Source organism: Somniosus microcephalus, chromosome 23 (genome assembly GCF_052327205.1).
Source record: "Somniosus microcephalus isolate GS21.2 chromosome 23, FLI_Smic_1.0, whole genome shotgun sequence".
Classification (NCBI taxonomy): domain Eukaryota; kingdom Metazoa; phylum Chordata; class Chondrichthyes; order Squaliformes; family Somniosidae; genus Somniosus; species Somniosus microcephalus.
The window spans coordinates 33369850-33391549 of NC_141009.1; the positions used below are offsets into that span (position 1 = coordinate 33369850).

The 21700-nt window shown below is 43.2% G+C and overlaps 1 protein-coding gene across 4 annotated transcripts in view; it reads right to left on the reverse strand.

Annotated features, from left to right (window-relative positions):
- LOC147101798 (regulator of G protein signaling 3-like) overlaps nucleotides 1-18280 on the reverse strand; it is a 311192-nt gene extending 292912 nt beyond the window's left edge. Inside the window, exon 1 of one of the 4 annotated variants that reach the window (XM_085965760.1) lies at nucleotides 18156-18280. Coding sequence is in view for 2 of the 4 variants with exons in the window: in XM_085965756.1 (XP_085821882.1) it covers nucleotides 10729-10812 (84 nt within the window). In the remaining 2 variants the exon portion in view is untranslated. Of the gene's footprint in view, nucleotides 1-10709; nucleotides 10815-18155 lie in introns of those variants that run through there. The other 3 variants (XM_085965756.1, XM_085965757.1, XM_085965759.1) reach the window with 3 other exon arrangements.
- Between the last annotated feature and the right edge of the window lie 3420 nt (nucleotides 18281-21700).

Genomic DNA, 21700 nt, shown 5'->3' on the forward strand with positions numbered 1-21700 from the left:
ATAGTGGTTAGCACTGTTGCCTCACAGTGCCAGGGACCCGCGTTCAAATCCGGCCTCGGGTGACTGTCTGTGTGGAGTTTGCACATTCTCCCCGTGTTTGCGTGGGTTTCCTCCGGGTGCTCCGGTTTCCTCCCACAGTCCAAAGATGTGTGGGTTAGGTTGATTGGCCATGGAAAAAATTGACCCTTAGTGTTAGGGGGGATTGAATACGTGGGGTTGCGGGGATGGGGCTTGGGTGGGATGGCTGTCGGTGTAGGGACCGGGTGCTGGGGTTTGGATGATCAGCCATGATCTCGTTGAATGGCGGAGCAGGCTCAAAGGGCTGAATGGCCTGCTCCTATCTTCTATGTTTCTATGTAAGAGTGACTGGGAGTAATGTCATTTTTTTTATTTGCACGTTCCCTGTCTTTCCTCACCCAAACCCTCGTTGCTCTCCCAGGGTTAGTCTAAGTATTTTGCTGTGGGCTCCCAGCAGGATTTCCACTGCTCCCAGACTGTCCACCTCAAGTGGGGGAGGATGGAGGAAAATAGCAACAGCACCTGGCACATTGTAGCATGGCCACCGGTTCCAGCTGAAGACTTTTTCTCAATTTTTCAAATATTTTGTTTTGTGCAATGCATCAAATGCTTTGCAATCAACTGCATCAGGCAATGCAGCCTTTAATTTTTAAATCATTCTCTGCTGCCTTCGTAATTCTAGACATGCAATAATGTTCCCAACATTCAGCGCTGCAAAGGTGTTAATAACAGAAAATAGGTTAATGATGTATTCCCAATGTTTGGTGTATTGTCAATTAATGTTATTAATGGGGCAGCCAAGCGATTAAAAATATTAATCGCAGTTAAATTTGGTTTTAATTGCATATTTAAACTGAACTATTTATTGTGAAGAGATCAAAAACTTCTGAGTCATCATATCCGAAAATGCACAGTAAAAAGGAAAATTGGTAGGCATAAGGGGTTGTGCACACATGTGTATGACATGCCATACACCCATTTCACTGTACACTTAAAAAAGGATTTGTGATTATTGTATAATGGCCGATTAAGATGGTTACAGTGGACTCACTTAAAGCTCCATAAGTCATGAATTGAAGTCCCACTACAGCACGTTGAGAAACTGAATTCAATAAATCAGTCAAGACATGCCATAGTATGATTATGTAGTGCATGCTAAGTTTGTGACTGACAGAGAGCCTCAATAAGCAAAAGATTATGTAGACAGTACATGGGTGACCAAAAGGCAGAGCAAGGGCAGGAAGGTAGTGCAGAAATCCCCTGGGGTTGTCTCCCTTAGCAACAGGTTCACCGTCTTAGGTACTGTTGTCGGGGGGGGTGACGCATCGGGGGAAGGCACCAGCAGCCAGGCTCATGGCACCATGACTGGCTCTGTTGCAAAGAAGGGAGGGAAAAAGAGTGGCAGGGCTATAGTAATAGGGGATTCGATTGTAAGGGGAATAGATAGGGGTTTCTGTGGTCGCGACCGAGACTCCAGGATGGTATGTTGCCTCCCTGGTGCAAGGGTCAAGGATGTCTCGGCGCGGGTGCAGAACATTCTGGAGGGGGAGGGGGAACAGCCAGTTGTCGTGATACATGTTGGTACCAACGACGTAGCTAAAAAAAGGGAAGAGGTCCTACAAGTAGAATTTAGGGAGTTAGGAGCCAAGCTAAAAAGTAGGACCTCGAAGGTAGTAATCTCTGGATTACTACCAGTGCCACGTGCTAGTAAGAGTACAGAGAACAGGATAGTTAGGCTAAATACGTGGCTTGAGCAGTGGTGTAAGAGGGAGGGTTTTAAATTTTTGAGGCATTGGAACCAGTTTTGTGGTAGGTGTGACCTATACAAAAGGGACGGTCTACACCTGTGCAGAGATGGAACTGATGTTCTCGGGGTAATTTTTGATAAAGCAGTTCGGGAGCATTTAAACTAGTATGGCAGGGGGCTAGAAACCTATGTAGTGAAATAGAGGAAAGTGAAAGGCAGACAGAAATAAATGGTAAAAGGGTGAGGAACAAAAAACAAAGGGCCAAACTAATTCATAAAAAATGTGAGCATAAAAAAAGCCTGAGGGTTTTATACCTTAATGCGAGAAGCATCAGGAACAAGGTAGATGAATTAGCTGTGGAAATAGAGGTTAATAATTATGATCTAATTGGGATTACGGAAACATGGTTGCAGGGTGAGCAGGGCTGGGAGCTTAACATACAGGGGTATTCAGTATTTAGGAAGGATCGACAAAAAAGAAAGGGAGGAGGGGTAGCATTGCTAGTAAAAGAGGGGATAAATGCAATTGAAAAGAAGGATATTAACTCAGTTAATACAGAATCTATATGGGTGGAGCTAAGAAATAGCGAGGGGCGAAAAACATTAATAGGAGTGGTATATAGGCCTCCAAATAGTAAAATAGAGGTTAGGGAGGGCATCACGAGGGAAATTAGAGAAGCGTGCAATAAGAGCACAGCTGTCATCATAGGTGACTTTAACTTACATATAGATTGGACTAGCCTAATCAGTAAAAATAATGAGGAGGAGGAATTCCTTGAGTGTTTAAGGGATGGTTATCTGGATCAATATGTCGAGGAACCAACTCGGGAACAGGCTATATTGGACTGGGTACTGTGCAATGAGAAGGGACTAATCAGTAATCTTGTTGTACGGGGACCCTTGGGTCAGAGCGATCATAACATGATCGATTTCTCACTCGAAATGGAGAGCGAAGAAATTGACTCAGAGACTAAGGTCCTGAATTTAAACAAGGGGAATTATGATGCCATGAGACGGGAACTGAGTAGGTCTGATTGGACAACGTTCCTGGGAGGACTGGAGGTAGATAAACAATGGCAAACATTTAAAGATAGAATGACAAAATTGCAAAAATTGTTTATACCAATCTGGCATAAAAGGAAATCTAAAAAGGTGACTCAACCGTGGATAACAGGGGAAATTAGAGACAGCATAAAATCCAAAGATAGGGCGTATAAAATAGCCAAAAAAAGCGCCAGAGCGGAAGATTGGGAACAGTTTAAGATAGAGCAAAGGAGGGCAAAGGGCATGATCAAGAGGGGCAAAATAGCTTACGAAAACAAGCTGGCGGAAAATATAAAAACTAACTCCAAAAGCTTTTATAAATATATCAAAAGGAAAAGACTGGTGAAAACCAAAGTTGGTCCATTGCAGTCAGATACGGGGGAATATATAATGGGAAATAAGGAAATGGCAGATCAACTAAATACATACTTTGGGTCAGTCTTTACGAAGGAAGACACAAAAAACCTCCCTGGGATATCGGGAAAAATAGGGACATTGGCAAAGGAGGAACTGACGCAAATCAATATCTCTAAGGATATGGTGTTAAGGAAGCTAAAGGGATTGAAGGTGGACAAATCCCCAGGGCCTGATAACATGCATCCTAGGGTACTGAAGGAGGTGGCCCTAGAGATAGCGGATGTACTAAGGATGATTTTTCAGAATTCATTAGACTCGGGAACAGTGCCGATGGATTGGAGGGTAGCTAACGTTACCCCACTATTCAAAAAGGGGGGTAGGGAAAAAGCAGGTAATTACAGACCTGTAAGCCTTACATCAGTTGTGGGCAAAATGCTGGAGTCCATCATTAAGGATGAAATAGCGGAGCACTTAGCAAATGGGGACAGGATAGGACAGAGTCAACATGGATTTACAAAGGGTAAATCGTGCTTGACTAATCTATTGGAATTTTTTGAGGGAGTAACTGGTAGAATAGATGGGGGAGAGCCAGTAGATGTGGTGTACCTGGACTTCCAAAAGGCCTTCGATAAGGTCCCACATAAAAGATTAGCATGGAAAATTGAGGCTCATGGGATAAAGGGGAAAGTTTTGGCGTGGATAGGGAACTGGCTGTCAGATAGAAAACAGAGAGTTGGAATGAACGGCTCATTTTCTGAATGGCAGGCAGTAACAAGTGGGGTACCACAGGGATCTGTCCTGGGCCCCCAGCTGTTCACAATTTACATTAATGACCTGGATCAGGGAGTCGGATGCAGCATTTCCAAATTTGCAGACGACACTAAACTAGGAGGGGGGGTGGGCTCAGAGGAAGAGACCAGGAAGCTCCAGAGCGATTTGGACAGACTGGGCGATTGGGCGGATAAATGGCAGATGCACTATAATGTGGACAAGTGCGAAGTTATCCACCTTGGGTGCAGGAACGGGAGGGCAAATTATTATTTAAATGGCAATAGATTGGGAGAGGGGGAAGTACAGAGAGACCTGGGTGTTCTTGTACACCAGTCACTGAAGGCGAGCATGCAGGTGCAACAGGCGGTCAAGAAGGCAAACGGTATGCTGGCCTTCATAGCAAAAGGGTTAGAATACAGGAACAGGGATACCTTGCTGCAGCTGTACAGGGCACTGGTGAGACCACACCTCGAGTACTGTGTACAGTTTTGGTCGCCTCATCTGAGGAAGGATGTTCTTGCCATGGAGGGGGTGCAGCGGCGATTCACCAGGCTGATACCAGGAATGGCGGGAATGACCTATGAGGAGAGACTATGTAGTTTAGGGATGTACACACTGGAGTTTAGAAGATTGAGAGGGGACCTCATAGAAGTGTATAAAATTCTGACAGGTCTAGACAGACTGGATGCAGAAGGAATGTTTCCCTTGGCGGGTGAGAACAGAACTAGAGGACATAATTTAAGGATAAGGGCTAAACCATTTAGGACAGAGATGAGGGGGAATTTCTTCACTCAGAGAGTGGTGAACCTGTGGAACTCATTGCCACAGAGGGCAGTGTACGCCAGCTCATTAAATATATTTAAGAGGGAATTAGATATATTTCTACGGGCAAAAGGGGTTAAGGGTTACGGAGAGAAGGCGGGGACGGGATACTGAATTAAAGGATCAGCCATGATCTCATCGAATGGCGGAGCAGGCACGAAGGGCCGAATGGCCTACTCCTGCTCCTATCTTCTATGTATCTATGTATCTATGTATTAGGAGGAAAAAGAAAAAGCAGCTGTGATGGATACCAGCCGAGAGATGCATGCTGTCTTCCTGCACAACCCTCTCCAATTGAATCCGAAGAACTCTTATCAATTCTAAACCAATGATTTAAAGGATAATTTCCTGAAGGTCAGCTAAAGAAAGAAGAAATACTTGCATTTACATAGCACTTCTCTCGACTTCAGGTCGTCCCAAAGTGCTTTACAGCCAAGGGCTTCAGATTACGGAGGAGCAGGACTGCTCCAACAGGCACCACAGGAAAATCTGGGCCTCTGCCGCCCAAAGCTTCCCCCTCCCCCCTTCCCACCTGCGGAACCCTGCCAAACCCCATACTCCCACAACTTATCCAAGTGTCAGTGGCCTCCAGGCCGCCCAATCTTCACTTGCCAGCAGCCAGCCAGCTGCCTCTTTATACCCTATGGAGACTCCAGGCAATAGAACGCAATCTTTTTTAAAGTGGAGAAGAAAGATTAATTTTGGTCAAGCAGTACAATGAAGTTCCGTACCCCTGAGCTCAGTCTAAAGTGGAAGCCAGGAAGGTGAAAAAAATAGCAGCTTGAGATAAATAACTATTTGTGAAAGAAAAGAGGATGGCTTTGATTTTGCTAACATTGAGTAGGAAGAAACTATGGCCCATCAGGTTCTTAATGTTGGACTGGCAGTGGAAGAGAGTGGCAACAGCTGTGGGGTTGATGGCCGTTGCAGAGAGGTAAAGCTAAGTGTCATCGCTATATATGTGTGGAAGCACAACATATGCTGTCAGATGATGTCACTGAGAGACAGCACTCAAATGATGAAGAGGATGGCACCCTGCTGTACACCACAAGTGGTCATGCAGGCACAGGAGAAGCCAGCTGAAGTGATGCATCGTTACAAACTTTATTAAACATCTATGAAAATCCAAGTAAATTATATTCATAGTAACGACTAATTTAGTTACCTCCTCAAAGAATTCCAATAAATCTGTGAAAAATGATCAGTTAGCCATAAAATCAAGCCAATTACCTCTTACCAGCTCAATGCACATTAGTTGAACATTGATTGTATCCCATAAAATGCTCTCAAGCATCTTCCAGAATACAAGGTTCACATTAATCATCAAGATACATCCTACGAGGTGGGGAAAAAAAGAAAATATTGATCTTTTTCCACGGAAGTATGTCTCTAACCAGCTGAGTCCCAATGTAAAATTAATAGCAGACCAACAAAGTAAATTTCTGTTTACTTGTTGCAGTAGACAGGCAATAATACCAGGCAGCAAAATGCAGTGAATGGGAAGAAATAACAGTACAACTTGATCAGAAAGTACTTATTAAATACTCCAGACAGATGGAATGACATAGTGAGTTGGAAAACCAGTCCAGACAGCTAGAATGAAAGTCTTTTCTCTTTGACACCTGTAAGAGGCTCAGGTTTGTTCCAGGTTGGTGTGGCTCTACAGCACAAAACTCCTCAGAATTCTGCACTAACTCACATTCACTGAGAGATAACCCAAGTATGAATTGGGAACAGTAAACATCTCCCTGCATGCTTGGGCCGCACTCTGAGATTGGGGTTATAATGTACTATTGGCCCTGAGTAAAGGGAGTTGCATCCTCCATCTGACCCATGCTATATCTCAGTAAATATTGAAACTTAATGACTAAAGTACTGCAATCTCCGTCACAATTAAAAAAAATCCAGCCCTACTTTTTGCAAGATATAATAGTGTGAATTAGTTTAACACGAATACTATGGGCAAAATAACACAAAAGATGAAAAGATAATTGATCTTCCAAGTAAACAAGCCTAAATACTATTATATGATTAACTGAGAGCTTGACTTAAATTTGAGAACTTGAATAAAAACATGTCTATTTTTCATACAATTGATGACAGTAACAATTCTGCACAACATAAATATTAGTAGTCAAATTCTGTTGAAAATTAATACAAAGGCAAAATACTGTGGATGCTGGAAATCTGAAATATAAACAGGAAATTCTAGAAATACTCAGGTGGTCAGGCAGCCTCTGTGGAGAGAGAAACAGAGTTACCGTTTCAGGCCGATGACCTTCCATCAGAACTGGAAAATGTTCCAGATGTAACAGGTTTTAAGCAAGTACAGAGGCAGGGAAGGGGGATATGGGGAGGAAAGAACAAAAGGGAAGGTCTGTGATAGGGTGAAAGGCAGGAAAGATTAAATGAAAAAAGGGATGATGGTGCAAAGCAAAAGGGGGTGGTAATGGGACAAGTAAAGAAACAAAAGATGGGTCTACAACTGTAAATGACAACAGCTGAATCATTACCAGCATCTTCTGTCTGAAAAAATGGGAGCAGTGGTTATAATCTGAAATTGTTGAACTCAATGTTGAGTCCAGAAGGCTGTGACGCGCCTATTAAACATTATACTGTTTGCACACACTTACCCAATTTGCTCATGTTTATTCTATCCACAAGAAAATTAATTCCTATTATCCTTTTAGCAGCCTCCCATTGCTCGTAAGTCAGTGTTTTCTAAAGTGATGGAAACTGCTGTTAACTCTCAACTGATCAGATGATCAATTCTAGCCTAATTCAAGATCACCAATATGGTGTACAGTATGGCAATTTCACTGGTGATCTTGTTGCCTATTTTACTCATCTCTAGAACTCTGCTCATGAGCACTTCAATAAATCACGTCACTGCCGTAGACATCTCTAAAGCCTTTGACAGGGTCTGGCACAGTGCACTATTAAAAAAGTTACTATAATATGGCCTCTCAGCAAAGATGGCAGCACGTGCTTATGTTACTGGAACTGTAATCCAGAGAATGTGCATTCAAATCCCACCATGGTAGCTTGAGAATTTGAATTTGGTTTTAAAAATATTGCAATTAAAAAAAAAAGGCTGGTATCAGTAAAAGTGACTATGAAGCTGCTGGATTGTCGTAAAAGCCCAAGTGGTTCATTAATGGAAACCTGTCATCCTTATCCAGTCCGGTTTATATTTGACTACAGTCCTACATCAATGTGGTTAACTCTTAACTGCCCTCTCAAGCAGCCTAGGAAGCCACTTAGTTGTTAGGGATGGGAAATAAATACCCACCCTGTCAGCGATGCCCATATCCGAAATAAATGAAAGCACGCAGCCTCATTATAATATTTAAATGACCAACCCGGTCATGAGCGGATTGGTCACCCGCCCCTCATCCCGCTTCCATTAAAACCGGAAGTGAGCGGGTTCGAGGCGAGTTGGGTGCCTGTTTCAGATTTTTTAAATTTTAACCTCTGACCCGACCCCCCCTCACCCATTTTTAGGAGTTAAGATTCAGCCCTTGGTCAGTCAATGGCTAACAAGTGAAATTAAATTCCACTGCAACATTTGAGAAGCGAAGAAAGACATGTATAACCGAGTATCTATTGATAAACAAAAAAAAACTGCTGCACATTTTTCGCGAGTTACTGCTCCCCCTGCTGCTTAAACTATTACTGTACAATTATACTCTAATGTGCACTGAAGCATTGATAAACAAAAATATACTGATAGCAATTGATTATTTTTTCAAATTAATCAATCTGCCAAAGAATCCTACTCAAACCATTAACTCATCTTTCTCTTCCAGATATGACTCACCTGCTGTGTTTTTCCAGCATTCGTGGCAATTTCTAAATTCTCATTAAGTCTGGAAATATGTTTGGGTGTTTGTAGCATCATACAGCTATAAACAATATAAGGATATACTGCATAATCTGATTTATTTTGTTTCAAAGAATGTACATTCTTTCATGAAATGTGATGCAAGAATACTTAAGAATGAAAGGGTTTCCATATATTGTGCAATACTTTCAACAAGCTACTAGTTAGTTGAGTGAAACACACAGACATAGTGAAGTTGCTGCTGCCACTACAAATGTTTCAAAAAAGGATTTTTCAGTAAGTCTTTTTCCCCCCTGCAATAGAAATTACACAGAAGATGAAATCTAAGCAAATCATGTGACTTGGTTATTTTACAGCTATGACTGAAGCTCCATTTGATTTTATACACACCACAGGGCAGTTGAGGGGCATTTCTAAAGAAGAAAGGTACTTTGAGACATTAATGGCACTGTGTTTCCGATTGTACTAAGAGGGATTTCTGGCCAAAAGGAGCATGAACAGTCAGCTCTTTTGAAATCAATGAAAAGTTAGAAGGATGCTACCTACGTTTTTTCAAAAAGTTTTTAACTGGTCACTGTTAATTATTATACCTAAACTGACATCACAAAATCCTCAATCGTCACACAATTTTTAACTGTCAACAATTTATTAAGACTTGGACATAAACCGTAGAAAGTTTTGCCTCCACATTTATTTTGACAGTCATTTGTTTTAGAAACTTTTGAAATCTACTTTTAATCAACAATAATCACTGATTGAATTAATTTGGAATATGTGCAACCTTTCCCGTATCACTTTAATGGAAGCACATCATAATTTTGGAAAAGGAAAGTTGGGTATACAAGGCCAACTCCAGAAGGGTCTGTGAAGAGGAGAGAGGTTGAAGGCTGTTGCTGACTTGTATCATTGGTATGGATTATAATTAAATAGTCTGTTCTATATAAATAACAGTATTTAGAGATTTGTCTAGAAGTTGAAGATCCTGTTAGCTTGTGCTTATGTCGGTCTTCACAAGAAACAGATTATCTAACATAAATTAACATAATTATACTAACAGAACAGGTTGATGAACTTCTTCCCATATTCAGAATAAGAAATGTTGCAGACAACAGGAGAAAAAGAATGCCTGGAAGTAAAGCATATCAGTGTTTCACTGTCCTTGGGCCAGAAAGGGGAAGAAAAACCAGTCTTAATTGCTACTACTAATTGTTTTCTGGTGATGTCTTTTCACTGGCAATTTTCAAAGCAATCAGATCACCACAGAGCTGGGCTCAACTCTAACACCCTGCCATGGTTAAAATGTCTCCCTTTTTCTCTCTAAAATACTTTAACTTGTGTCACCACCACCCATTTTCCTGTTCACTACTCCTGCAGTCTGGTTTCTGGCCCCCTATAGCACTGAAGCCACCCACTGGAACGTTTTTCCCCACTTCTTCTCACTGTCCACCACTCCCACTGTAAACCGCCTTGGGACATTGTTACGTGAAAGGTACTAATAAATATAAGCTGCATTTGTTGTCGTGGCACAGTGGGTGGTCAGTACATTGTCCTTTCAGTACAGAATGAACCCAGGCTGACATCTACTGCAAGAATCTAATGTAAAATAAGTTTTAGTAGTCTCAACCCAGGCCTAAATTGGTGTGGACCTACAGCATAAAATGACACACAAAATACTAGTGAACTCACTCAGAGATGACTTGCGTCAAAAATGGAAATATTGTGGTTTGCTCTTCAAAGGCTGGATTAAAGCACAGTATTGAGGATAATTAACAGAGACTTTCCTGTGTATTCCACAGCTGAACTAATCGGATTTGATGGGAGCAATGCATGCCTGAACGGGGTGGGATCCGTGAGACATTTCACTACATTAAAGGCGCTATATAAATTCTGATGCAAGGTCATCGGCCTGAAACGTTAGCGGTTTCTCTCTCCACAGATGCTGCCCGACCTGCTGAGTGTTTCCAGCAATTTCTGTTTTTATTTCAGATTTCCAGCATCTGCAGTACTTTACTGATAAATGCAAGTTGTTGTTGTTGTTGATCCTGATAACACTGCTATCTTAATAAGCAATAGAGCTCAATGCTAAACTTTTTTTTAAAAAAGTACCTTGCATGCCAACACTCACATCTGTGCTTGCAGGTGAACAGTGGGCTACAAGATGTATGTCTTCAGAAACAAGCCTAAAAGGAGGGAATGAAGCAAACTGCATACATATTAAATACATAAATAATATTAAAATACTATTTGTATTTTAATTTTTGATTGCAAAAATAACTGTACTGCACCACAGAAAATGAGGTTCAAAAATGTATAATCTGCATTTCAAAGACGGACCACGCCCAGAGACCAGTAACTGAAAAATGTATAAACACCCTTGATTATTTACTAAAAGCAGTAGTAAACAAAACTTCGCATAAACAAGTGCGCTGCCTTTTTGTGTGTGGAATATGGATTGTAGTCGGTTCACCATTCATGCCCGCCGTTCAAAAGCACAAGTGAGTTCCCGCCGATAGTAACGGTGTCGGCGATATTTAAATAATTTTTAAAAAAACTATCGGCCAAATACACGCATTTCGACTTTCGCTCTTCTCGGCAGAGCAGTGCCGCCATTTTATTTGATAATGCCGTTGTTTGACGCTCACCGTGTGAGATGGCGGGATTGACCGGAGAGTGAGGTGATTGGAGGAGAGTGAGGTGATTGGAGGCGAGTGAGGTGATTTGGAGGAGAGTGATTGGAGGAGAGTGTGGTGATTGGAGGAGAGTGTGGTGATTGGAGGAGAGTGATTGGAGGAGAGTGAGGTGATTGGAGGAGAGTGACCGCCCGCCCGCCTCGGGCAGGAGCTGCGCCTCGCGCTCCAGCCTCGTTCCTCCACCGTTGGGCGCACGCGCTCCTCCCTCACCCTCTCCAGCTCCCTCCTTCCCAGGGTGAACACCAGCGATTGACAGCTGCATGTGTGTCTACACAAAACAAAATAAGTGCTACAATTGGCAAGAGCTTTTTTTTTCTAGCCCTGCCCGCGACCGAGGGAAAAGGGCGCTAGAAAGAACGATGTGCATTTCTCCAGCGCCTTTCACGACCTCAGCCTGTCCCCGAAGCGTTTTATAGCCAATGACGTACCTTTTTTTTTTGAAGTGTCCTCGCTGTTGTAATTTTTGGAAACGCGGCAGCCAATTTGCGCTCGGCAAGGTCCCACAAAGGGCAATGTGATAAGGACCAGATAATGTGTTTTTTTGGTGATGTTGATCGAGGGATAAATATGGGCCAGGACACCGGGGATAACTCCCCTGTTCTTCTTCCAAATAGTGCCATGGGATCTCTTACATCCTGAGAGAGCAGACGCAGCCTCGGTTTAACATCTCATCCGAAAGACGGCACCTCCGACAGTGCAGCACTCCCTCAGTATTGCACTGGAGTGTCAGCCTAGACTTTTGTGCTCAAATCTCTCGAGTGGGACTTAAACCCACAACCTTCTGACTAAGAGGCGAGTGAGCTACTCACTGAGTCACAGCTGACACAGGACCATATTGTCAATAACCATTTTGCTATTGACATCGTGTTGGCAATGGCGGTTTCTAACCCTAATCCCTAACCTTAACCCTAAATCCCAAACCCAAAATCCGCACCCCTAACTACTAACCCTGAATCCTAACCCAATTCCTAAGTACCAGCTCCAAACCCGAACCCATCTCCTAACCCTAACCACTATGCCAACCATCCATGATCACCCTGGAGTCTCCAGGAATTGAAGACAAATCCCCAAGACACTGTTGCCAGCAACCAGGGAGAAAAATCATAGGGGCATTAAAAGAAATTGTATATTGTTTTCATTTTCTTTCAGCACTTTCATTTATATTGGAGATGGGAAAATTGACTGACTGTCAAGAATCATCTAATTGAAGTAACAAAGAGTCTGTTCACTTTACACTTGGTATGGGAAGGCGGTGCGTCACAAGAATGGACGTATTGGGTGACTATTGGTTGGAAGCGAGAGATCATGTGATGAAACCTCCATGAGCTCGTCCAATCAGAGTGGGCAACCCTAATCACAACTCCTAACCCCAACTCCGATCTCTAACCTCAACCCCTAACCCCGACCCCTAGTCAATCTGTAAGGGATCACTAATGTACAGACAAATTCAAGCTGCATTACTTAGACCTTCAAAAGAAGAAAAATAGAAAACTTATTAATACACATACAAACGTGGTATAGGTTTCCAGTAATCCATTTTTGAAAAAGCTTTTGTAATATATGATGTAATATATGGCTCAGAATGTGGTCATTTACTGTTATGGAATTTAATGGTTTTATGGAATTTAATGGTTTCTTGTTAATCTGAGTTTGTTTGTTTTGGCCATGTTTCAATTCCCAATACAGTGTATCTATTTGTGCTATCCTATATAAATTATACACAGGTCAATATGGGCAGCTAACAGACATATTTGTGCACAAGCAGAGAATTAATATCAACAATGTATATTTTAAGACTATCACAAAGACTGGATCGGGGGATGATTTTTACTTAGGAAAATTAGCATTAATGGAGCTGTAAGGGCCTAAAAATGCGGTCAGTAACCTTACTGCCAGTTAACCCCGACAATCGGCCCACTGTAACTTTTACAGAGGCCTGCCACTGGGTGGACAATGTGCCTGCCTGAAACAAACAGTAGGCCTCTTTCCCATGCAAATTGGGGTCCTAATGACATAGCTAGGACCCCTAATGCAATTTTAAGGGAAACATGGGTGGACCTTGCAACGAGATTGCTCTGCCCATGTGTACTGCTGTTCCAGTCAGAACATTTTTTTAAATAATATTTTTTTGTGGAGCTGAAAGGAGCAGGTGTGCTTCTCCTGGCTTCACAAAAATAGTGCGGGTCACTGCTGGCCCGTCCTTACCCTGCCTCGGTATTGCTTCTCCCCCGAGCACCTACCTGCGTGCCTCTGCTGGAGTCCCAGTCGGCCAATATTGCTGAGGCCTAAGAATGGCGAGTGACGTCAGGACATCTGTTTGGTGTCTGCAGCTCGCTTGCCAAATTCAAATGTGGCAGGGACCTCAAAATTCGTGGCCATTTCTTACCCACCGGAACAGGTGTCTGGCCAGTACACTCTGGTCAGCTGCTCAAAAGTCAACATTGGCCCAAAATGAAGAGAGTGAATAAGAGGTGATCAGCTAGAACCAAAGCTGTAACATTATCCTTAACAAATACTGCATTATTGAAGCTTGCAATTAACTGTTACCCGACAATGTTATCAATCTTTGATTAGTGAAAATACCTATGTGTCATTTGATATACCATTCCAAGTATACCACTGCAAGCATAGGGCTGAAAGAGTTGCTAATATTGGCTTAATAATTTTAACCTGCATCAAGTCAAACCCTGACTTCCATTATACATTCTTTAAATTCCAGCATAATATTTGAGAAAGTGTCATGTATAAATATGCATAAATTATGTATGAACGGTTTTCCACTTCACACACAAAATCAGTATATGGCAAATGCATAATCATTTACCAACTGAAAAAGCTTGCTAATCACATACCTAAACACTACAAGTGTATTTTGATAAGTCCACAATCTCTGTTTCTGTTTGTTGGGGTCTCTCCTATGAGAAAACCACTGGCCAGGCTACGAGCCACAAGTCCAAGGTCAGGAGAGTGAAGCAAGTAGTTTTTATTTAACTACTTCACAGGTAGCATGGTGAATGTGTGGCAAAAAATTGCCCTGGGAAAGAATGGAGGCAGATGGTCTAGACAAATTCAAGAGGGGTCTGAAGGTTCTTGGATGGAAAAAAAATCGACTGAAGAACATAAGAAGTATAACATGGTGTTTTTGAACTTGGGGACCAGCCAGCTGGACTGCAATCATATTTTCTGGTTGTGTATGTTCCTATGCTCCTAAACAGCTGGTGAATATAACAGATGGCTGGGAGTGGGATAGGTGAAAGGCCATAATTGTATTAAGGGGACATGATGACATCTTAAACCTGAAATTCAACGTTTAGTGGTTTTTCACGTTCAAGACCTCAAAATACAATTGCCCCCTTGTACTCCTACCAAAATATATCTACATAGTTTAAATGCTATACATAGCAAACATCCACAGCATCACACCTGCAACTGTGGTCTCATAGGCACCACACTGCCAAAGCATTACGCATTCATAGGCCAACAAATTCTGATTGACTCAGATAACCACTTATGTATTAATCTACCAATCAAATATCCGATTGACAAAATATGGGGAAAAATATATAAAACAGCAAAAGTGCCATTGTAAAATGAGTAGTTACCAGAATGACAAGTAATCAATCCCTTAATTTTCAAAGCTACGATTTACAAATCAGCAAGTACCGTTAAACTGACCAATCTTTGCCAATAATTCCTTCTTGATGTTTTCAGCCTCCTTTTTACGAAATTCTGAAAAAGAAAAATCATTCCACTTACCTACAAAGTAGGTACTTTAATGTTATAAATGCATGCAAGAAGTTCCCCATTATAGGGGGAGCTCTTTTGTCTGAACCCTGGAGCTTGAGTTGGAAATTTCATCTGGGCCTTGGGTGCTGGGATATTCTAGCTGCTGTGGACAAAGTAGGGGTCATTTTAACTTTGCGCGATTATATAAAATGGGCAATATCGCTCATTATACACAATACCCGATTTTCCTTTCCAGTGAAGTAAGCGGAAGGGAAAATCAGGCGGAGTGTATACGTGAGAAGTTAAAGATAATATTAGATCAAAAGAGGCTTGTCATGTTGCCAAAAAGAGTAGTATTGGGAGGATTTTAGAATTCAGCAAAGGAGGGCCAAGAAATTGATGATGAAAGGGAAAATAGAATGAGAGTAAACTAGCAAGACACATAAAAACAGACTGTAAAAGCTTCTATAGGTATGTAAAAAGAAAAAGATTAGCAAAAGTAAATGTGGGTCCCTTAAAGGCTGAGACAGGAGAAATTATAACGGGGAATAAGGAAATGGCAGAGAAATTAAACAAATACTTTCTGTCTGTCTTCATGGAAGAAGATACAAAATACTTCCCGAAAATAGTGGAGAACCAAGAGTCTAGCTAGAATGAGGAACTGAAAGAAATTAGTATTAGTAAAAAAAAGTACTGGAGAAATTAATGGGACTGAAAGCCAATAAATCCCCTGGACCTGATGGCCTACATCCTAGGGTTTTGAAAGAGGTGGCTATAGAGATAGTGGATGCATTGGTTGTCATTTTCCAAAATTCCATAGATTCTAGAATGGTTCCTGCGGATTGGAAGGTAGCAAATGTAACTATTTAAGAAAGGAGGGAGAGAGAAAATGGGGAACTACGGACCAGTTAGCCTGACATCAGTAGTAGGGAAAATGCTAGAATCTATTATTAAGGACGTGGTAACAGGGCACTGAGAAAATAATAATAGGATTGGGCAGAATCACCATGGATTTATGAAAGGGAAATCATATTTGACAAATCTGTTAGAGTTTTTTGAGATTGTAACTAGCAGAATAGATAAGGGCAAACCAATGGATGTGGTGTATTTGGATTTTCAGAAGGCATTTGATAAGGTGCCACACAAGAGGTTATTAAACAAAATTAGGGCTCATGGGATTGGGGGTAATATACTAGCATGGATTGAGGATTGGTTAACGGACAGAAAATAGAGAGTAGGAATAAACGGGTCATTTTCGGGTTGGCAGGCTATAACTAGTAGAGTTAGTGCTTGGGCCTCAATGTAGATTCACAATCTACATCAATGATTTGGATGAGGGGACCAAATGTAATACATCCAAGTTTGCTGATACAAAGCTGAGTGGGAATGTGAGTTCTGAGGAGGATGCAAGGAGGCTTCAAAGGGATATAGACAGGCTAAGTGAGTAGGCAAGAACATGGCAAATGGAATATAATGTGGAGAAATGTGAAGTTATCCACTTTGGTAGGAAAAATAGAAAAGCAGAGTATTTTTTAAATGGTGAGAGATTGAGACATGGTTGGTGTTCAGAGGGACCTGGGTGTCCTTGTACACGAATCACTGAAAGTTAACATGCAGGTACAGCAAGCAATTAGGAAAGCAAATAGTAAGTTGGCCTTTATTACAAGAGGATTTGAGTATAAGAGTAAAGACATCTTACTGCAATTATATAGGGCCCTGCTGAGACCACACCTGGAGTATTGTTTATAGTTTTGGTCTCCTTACCTAAGGAAAGATATACAGGAAACTCTTTTTTATCCGGCACCGACGAGACCGGCGTGGTGCCGGTTGATCAAAAAGTCCGGATTACAGAGAGGTATACTTACTAAGGTACGAGAGCCCCGTACACGGCCACAGATCCAGGTGTCCCTGTTGCATGGCAACGGGTGCAGGAACCCCGGTTACACGGCCACAGATCCAGGAACCCCGGTTACACAGCCACTAATATGAAGTAAAACTTACCTGAACCTACTCCTGAATTTTGCCAGTTAAGAGAGATTTCTGGTTATTTAGGTGCCGGTAAAAAGAGAGTTTCCTTTACTTGCCATAGAGGGAGTGCAACGAAGGTTCACCAGACTGGTTCCTGGGACATGGGGATAGTGCAGGAAAGTGGAGATGAGGTAGAAGATCAGCCATGATCATATTGAATGGCGGAGCAAGCTCGAAGGGCCAAATGGCCAACTCCTGCTCCTATTTATTATGTTCTTATGTAATTCAATATCGCTCATTTTGCACTCTTGCCCTAAGTTAAAATTACCACCCATTGTGTGTGACTGAGAGAGATATGCATCATGGGTGTTTAGTTTTCACTCTAAACCTGTGAAACAACAATATACAGTGTTCTTGGACAGCTCACATTACATGAAAGTCAGTGAGAAAAAGACCAGAAAATTATAGCTATTGTTAACAAATTCTGTGTGTAAAAGAAAATGATGCATCACGAGAGTCGCAGTTTTCACCCTGCTCATGTGGAGCCACATATCCAGACAATACTGTGACATCAAGTAGAAAATGTACAAGTAACAACTGTAAGGTGTGAGCAATGGATAAAACAACACAAAATGTTACTTTTTCAGTAATTTATACAGTTTAAACCATAATTCTGAACTAACAGTACAGTTTGAAATAAAGCTTTTTGTTGTGTTGCTGAGAGGAACTGATGTTTGCACAGAGGATGTTTATGAGGTATTTTAATAGGGACCTCAGTACACAGTGGCCAAAGTCAGTCCATCAACCAGTCTTGGCCCATAACAAATGACCACCTGTTCAGGCGTTGGCCATTGAAGAATCAACAGTGGGCAAAAAGTTCCTGCGGCAGTGCTACAGCACCTGCTAACAAAAGTACAAATCCACTGTGAGGGAGAAAACAATCTATTTTATAATTGAATAAATAATTGACAAAAAGGAGCAATTTCTGAGCAGCGAGGAGGAATGAATAAACAGATAAAGTGCTTGCATTTTGATCAAATACACCATAGGAAGTAAAGCAAAACATTTTAGAATATTCAGTAACTGGGAATAAGAGGTTTGGAGAGAGAAAAACAAAGTTACATGCATCATAATCAAGTTTTGTAAAATGAAAGGTAAATAGTATTACAGGTTGAGCATCCTGAATCCGGCAACCTCGGGAATGAGGCCGAGACGGTTTTCGTGTTTTTCTGGACTTCGGACATCAGAAACACGTTCTGAGTCCGGAAATGCCTGGGCCGCTCCGTGTAGCGCCGATGCGTTTCTCCACCCCTCCCCTTCTGTTAAAGGGGAGGGACGCTGTGAGCTCTGCAGAGCATCCGATGGCCCACACTAGGCCAGCAGGGTGGCGTGGTGCCGTGGCCGCAGCCTGGCGGAAATACTTAGTGGAGCTGTGCAGGTTAAGGAGGATAAAACACAACACTAAAGTTTTATTGCATCACTTGCATTTTTCATAGGATTTTTCAAAAAAAGACAACAAAAGACAATGGTTTTTGAAGTACAGGTTGAGCATCCAAAATCCGGAGTTCGGGATTCCAGAACATTTTACGGATTCCGGACGACCCTGCCACCAATCGTCCCGTATTCCGGAACGCTCAACCTGTATACATATTAAATTTGGGAGTCCCTTACCTTTTGTTTCAATGAGGTGTTCAATATTTTTACCATGTGTCAGTAATGGGATATATTGGGCTGGATTTTCATCGTGAAGTACAGGTTGGTGTCGTGAAATCCGCATTTTGTGTTAACCACACGAATATAAATCGATGTGGGAGATTGATGCTATTTTAATTTAATTGTCCAATTGAGTTCCAGCGTGTGGGAACCCTTGGCAAATGAATTTTTCCAGTCAGAAAGTCGCATCTTATGATGTCATCATTGCTGCTGCATTTAAGGTCTGCAACAAGCCTTACTTCTTCTGCAGGCTGCCAACTTTTTGGCATTTACTGTTAGAGGAACCTGGAGTCACAATGGCCAGAGACAGACCTAGGGCTGCTCCCAGGTTCGACGACATTGCCCTGCAGGCTCTGGTTGAGGGAGCTAGATCTCATAAGGAGGTGCTCTTCCCTTCATCAGGGAGGAAGATGCCTCCCCAGCAGACCAAGGCTGTGTGGCTGCAAGTGGCAGAGGAGGTCAACTCCTTAACCGTTACCCGCAGAACCTGGAAACAGTGCAGGAAGGGATTTCATGACCTTGTGCGCACTGGAAAAGTGAGTATGCATTTCCCATCACCCTCAATCTGATCCCCATTGCCTTTCCTCACCAGCACTCAGCTTTAGCAATCTCTTCCTCCACATCCCACTTGACACTGACATCCCTGCACCCTTACCCATTCCCTTTCTCGCTATTCTCACATTCACCTAACCATTCGACTATGCAGTCCTCACACTCCCTATCACTGTGATGCTATGAAAACAACTGACAACACACAGGGAGAGCCCTTGGTCTTGCCACCTCACTCCATCTTTGTCTCCTTCTAAGTATCTATGCTATGGAATCTCTAAACTCACTCCTTCATTCTCACTCAAACTCCACTTGTCTCCCTCATTGCAGGAAAAGAGAGCTCACAATAAAAGGGAAAGAGCGAGGACAGGAGGAGGGCCACGATCAGTAGCCCAGCTCACCCCCTGGGAGGAGGCGGTCCTGGAAATCATCAGAGTGGAAGATGATGCGCAAGTGGGGGACGGACAGACGGGTACATCACAGCAAGCTGGTGACAGAATAGTTTTACATCTCATTGACATTGCATGAGTCGTTGATAATGATTCTGAAGCTCTAACTGATGGACTTATGATCATCTGCAATATGCAATGTGCATGTAACCTTGACCTCACATCTCTAACTCTTTCCTTTACACCCCCACAGGACCATCGAGAGCCCCCGTCCCCACTGTCCAGGAGGAAGAGCCTGAGCTTCCAGTCTCCTCAGAGGAAGCTGCAACCTCTGAGGGCGCAGCGTCATCAGAATTCACCGCACCCAGCACACTCACACCTCGGTGGGGCCTTCGGGACGTAGAGTAGTGTTGTCACCTGGTGTATCACACTCACAAGTGAGCATCAGCAGATGGTGGAGACAGGGACAGCAGTGGAGAGTCCTCGTTGGAGGGCGCAGGACTCCGCCAGCTCGGCTCAGCTGCATGTCGACCCTCTGCCTCTGGGTCCATCCACAAGATCAGTGGTGCTGGAACTCCAGGAACAGATGCAGGAGTCTCTGGCAGGTTTTGTCTCCAGGGTCGCTGCGAGTGTGGAGCGAATGGAGGAGTCCATAGCGAACATGAGCAGAGCCTTTGTGGAGTCATTGGCGCATGAACGCATCACCATGGAAAGAATGGCAACCTCCATGGAGGTGATAAGTCACCAGAGTGCAGAAAACATGGTGAGTGCTCAGAATAGTAGGACTGCCAGTGCAGATACGGGTCCCCATGGCCCCCCTGATGTGCAGCAAGGTGCTCTCAAGCCACTTGCAATCGCTGAGGGGGACCTGACCCATGAGAGGGAAGTTGGTGGCAGACATCAAGGAAGTGGGGGCTTCTCTCCAAGCGCTCATACTTCCATGCCACTGCAGAGCCCTCGGTCAGAGCCCCACCAGAGTCCACACCCAACTGAGATCGGCGTCTCAACCCCTGCACAGCCGCAGGAGCAGCAGATTGTTGACAAGCCCTCACAGGTTCGCCACCTCAGAGGATGTCCGCCAAAGGTGTCGAGACAGGAGCAGCAGGAAAGTGAGCAAGGGGCCTCCACATCTGCTGAAGCCACAGGGGAAGCACCACGTAGGAGCACGCGTAAGAGAAAGATACTGCACAAATAGTCACAAGGGTAGTCACTTGGGTGAAATTTGATGTTTTATGTGAAAAAGCCATCAGATCAATAATGTTAATAAAAAATCTGATGGCTGCTGCTGTAGTTGTGGCGTGTGTTATTTCGTGAATGGGACTTTCACATTGAGAGCTTAGGATTACTTGGAATTGTCATTATGGTGGTCAAATTGCTGGGAGTCAGCTGGTTCTTGGCCATTGTCGATGTAGACTGTTGCAGTATGAAGGAGTCATGGCAACTGCCAGGGTACTTGGTACAAACATGCAAAATTTCCTTCTTGTGGTTACACACCAGCTGAACGTTAAGGGAGTGGAAGCCCTTGCAGTTGACAAAAATACCTGGATTGCGATGGGGTGCCTTAAGGGCCACATGTGTGCAGTCGACGACGCCCTGCACCCTTGGAAAGCTTGCCAGATTAGCTAATCCAACTGCACGCGCTGTGACACTTGCTTGATCCTTGGTGAAATGGATGTGATTGTGCGTGATGGCAAAGAGGGCATCGGTTACCTGCATGATGCAAGTGTGTGCGGTCGCCTGGGAGATGCCACTGATGTCTGCTGCTGATCCCTGGAATGAGCCTAAGGCAAAAAAGTTGAGTGTGGTGGTGACTTTGACAGCCACTGGTAAGGGTTGTCCACCTGGTCCTCTGGGCTGCAGGTCTTGTTGCAGCATTGCTCAGATGTCACCCACTACCTCTCGCAAAAGTCGGAGCCGCCTTTGGCACTGCTGCTCAGACATGTTGATGTAGCTGACCCTGTGTCTGTAGACCCTGTTTGGGGGGTATCTCCTGTGCCGACGGGCTGCCATGCGCTGGCCCCTTCTTGCCTGTGCAGCTTCAGGTGGGTGAGCAGCAGCTTAG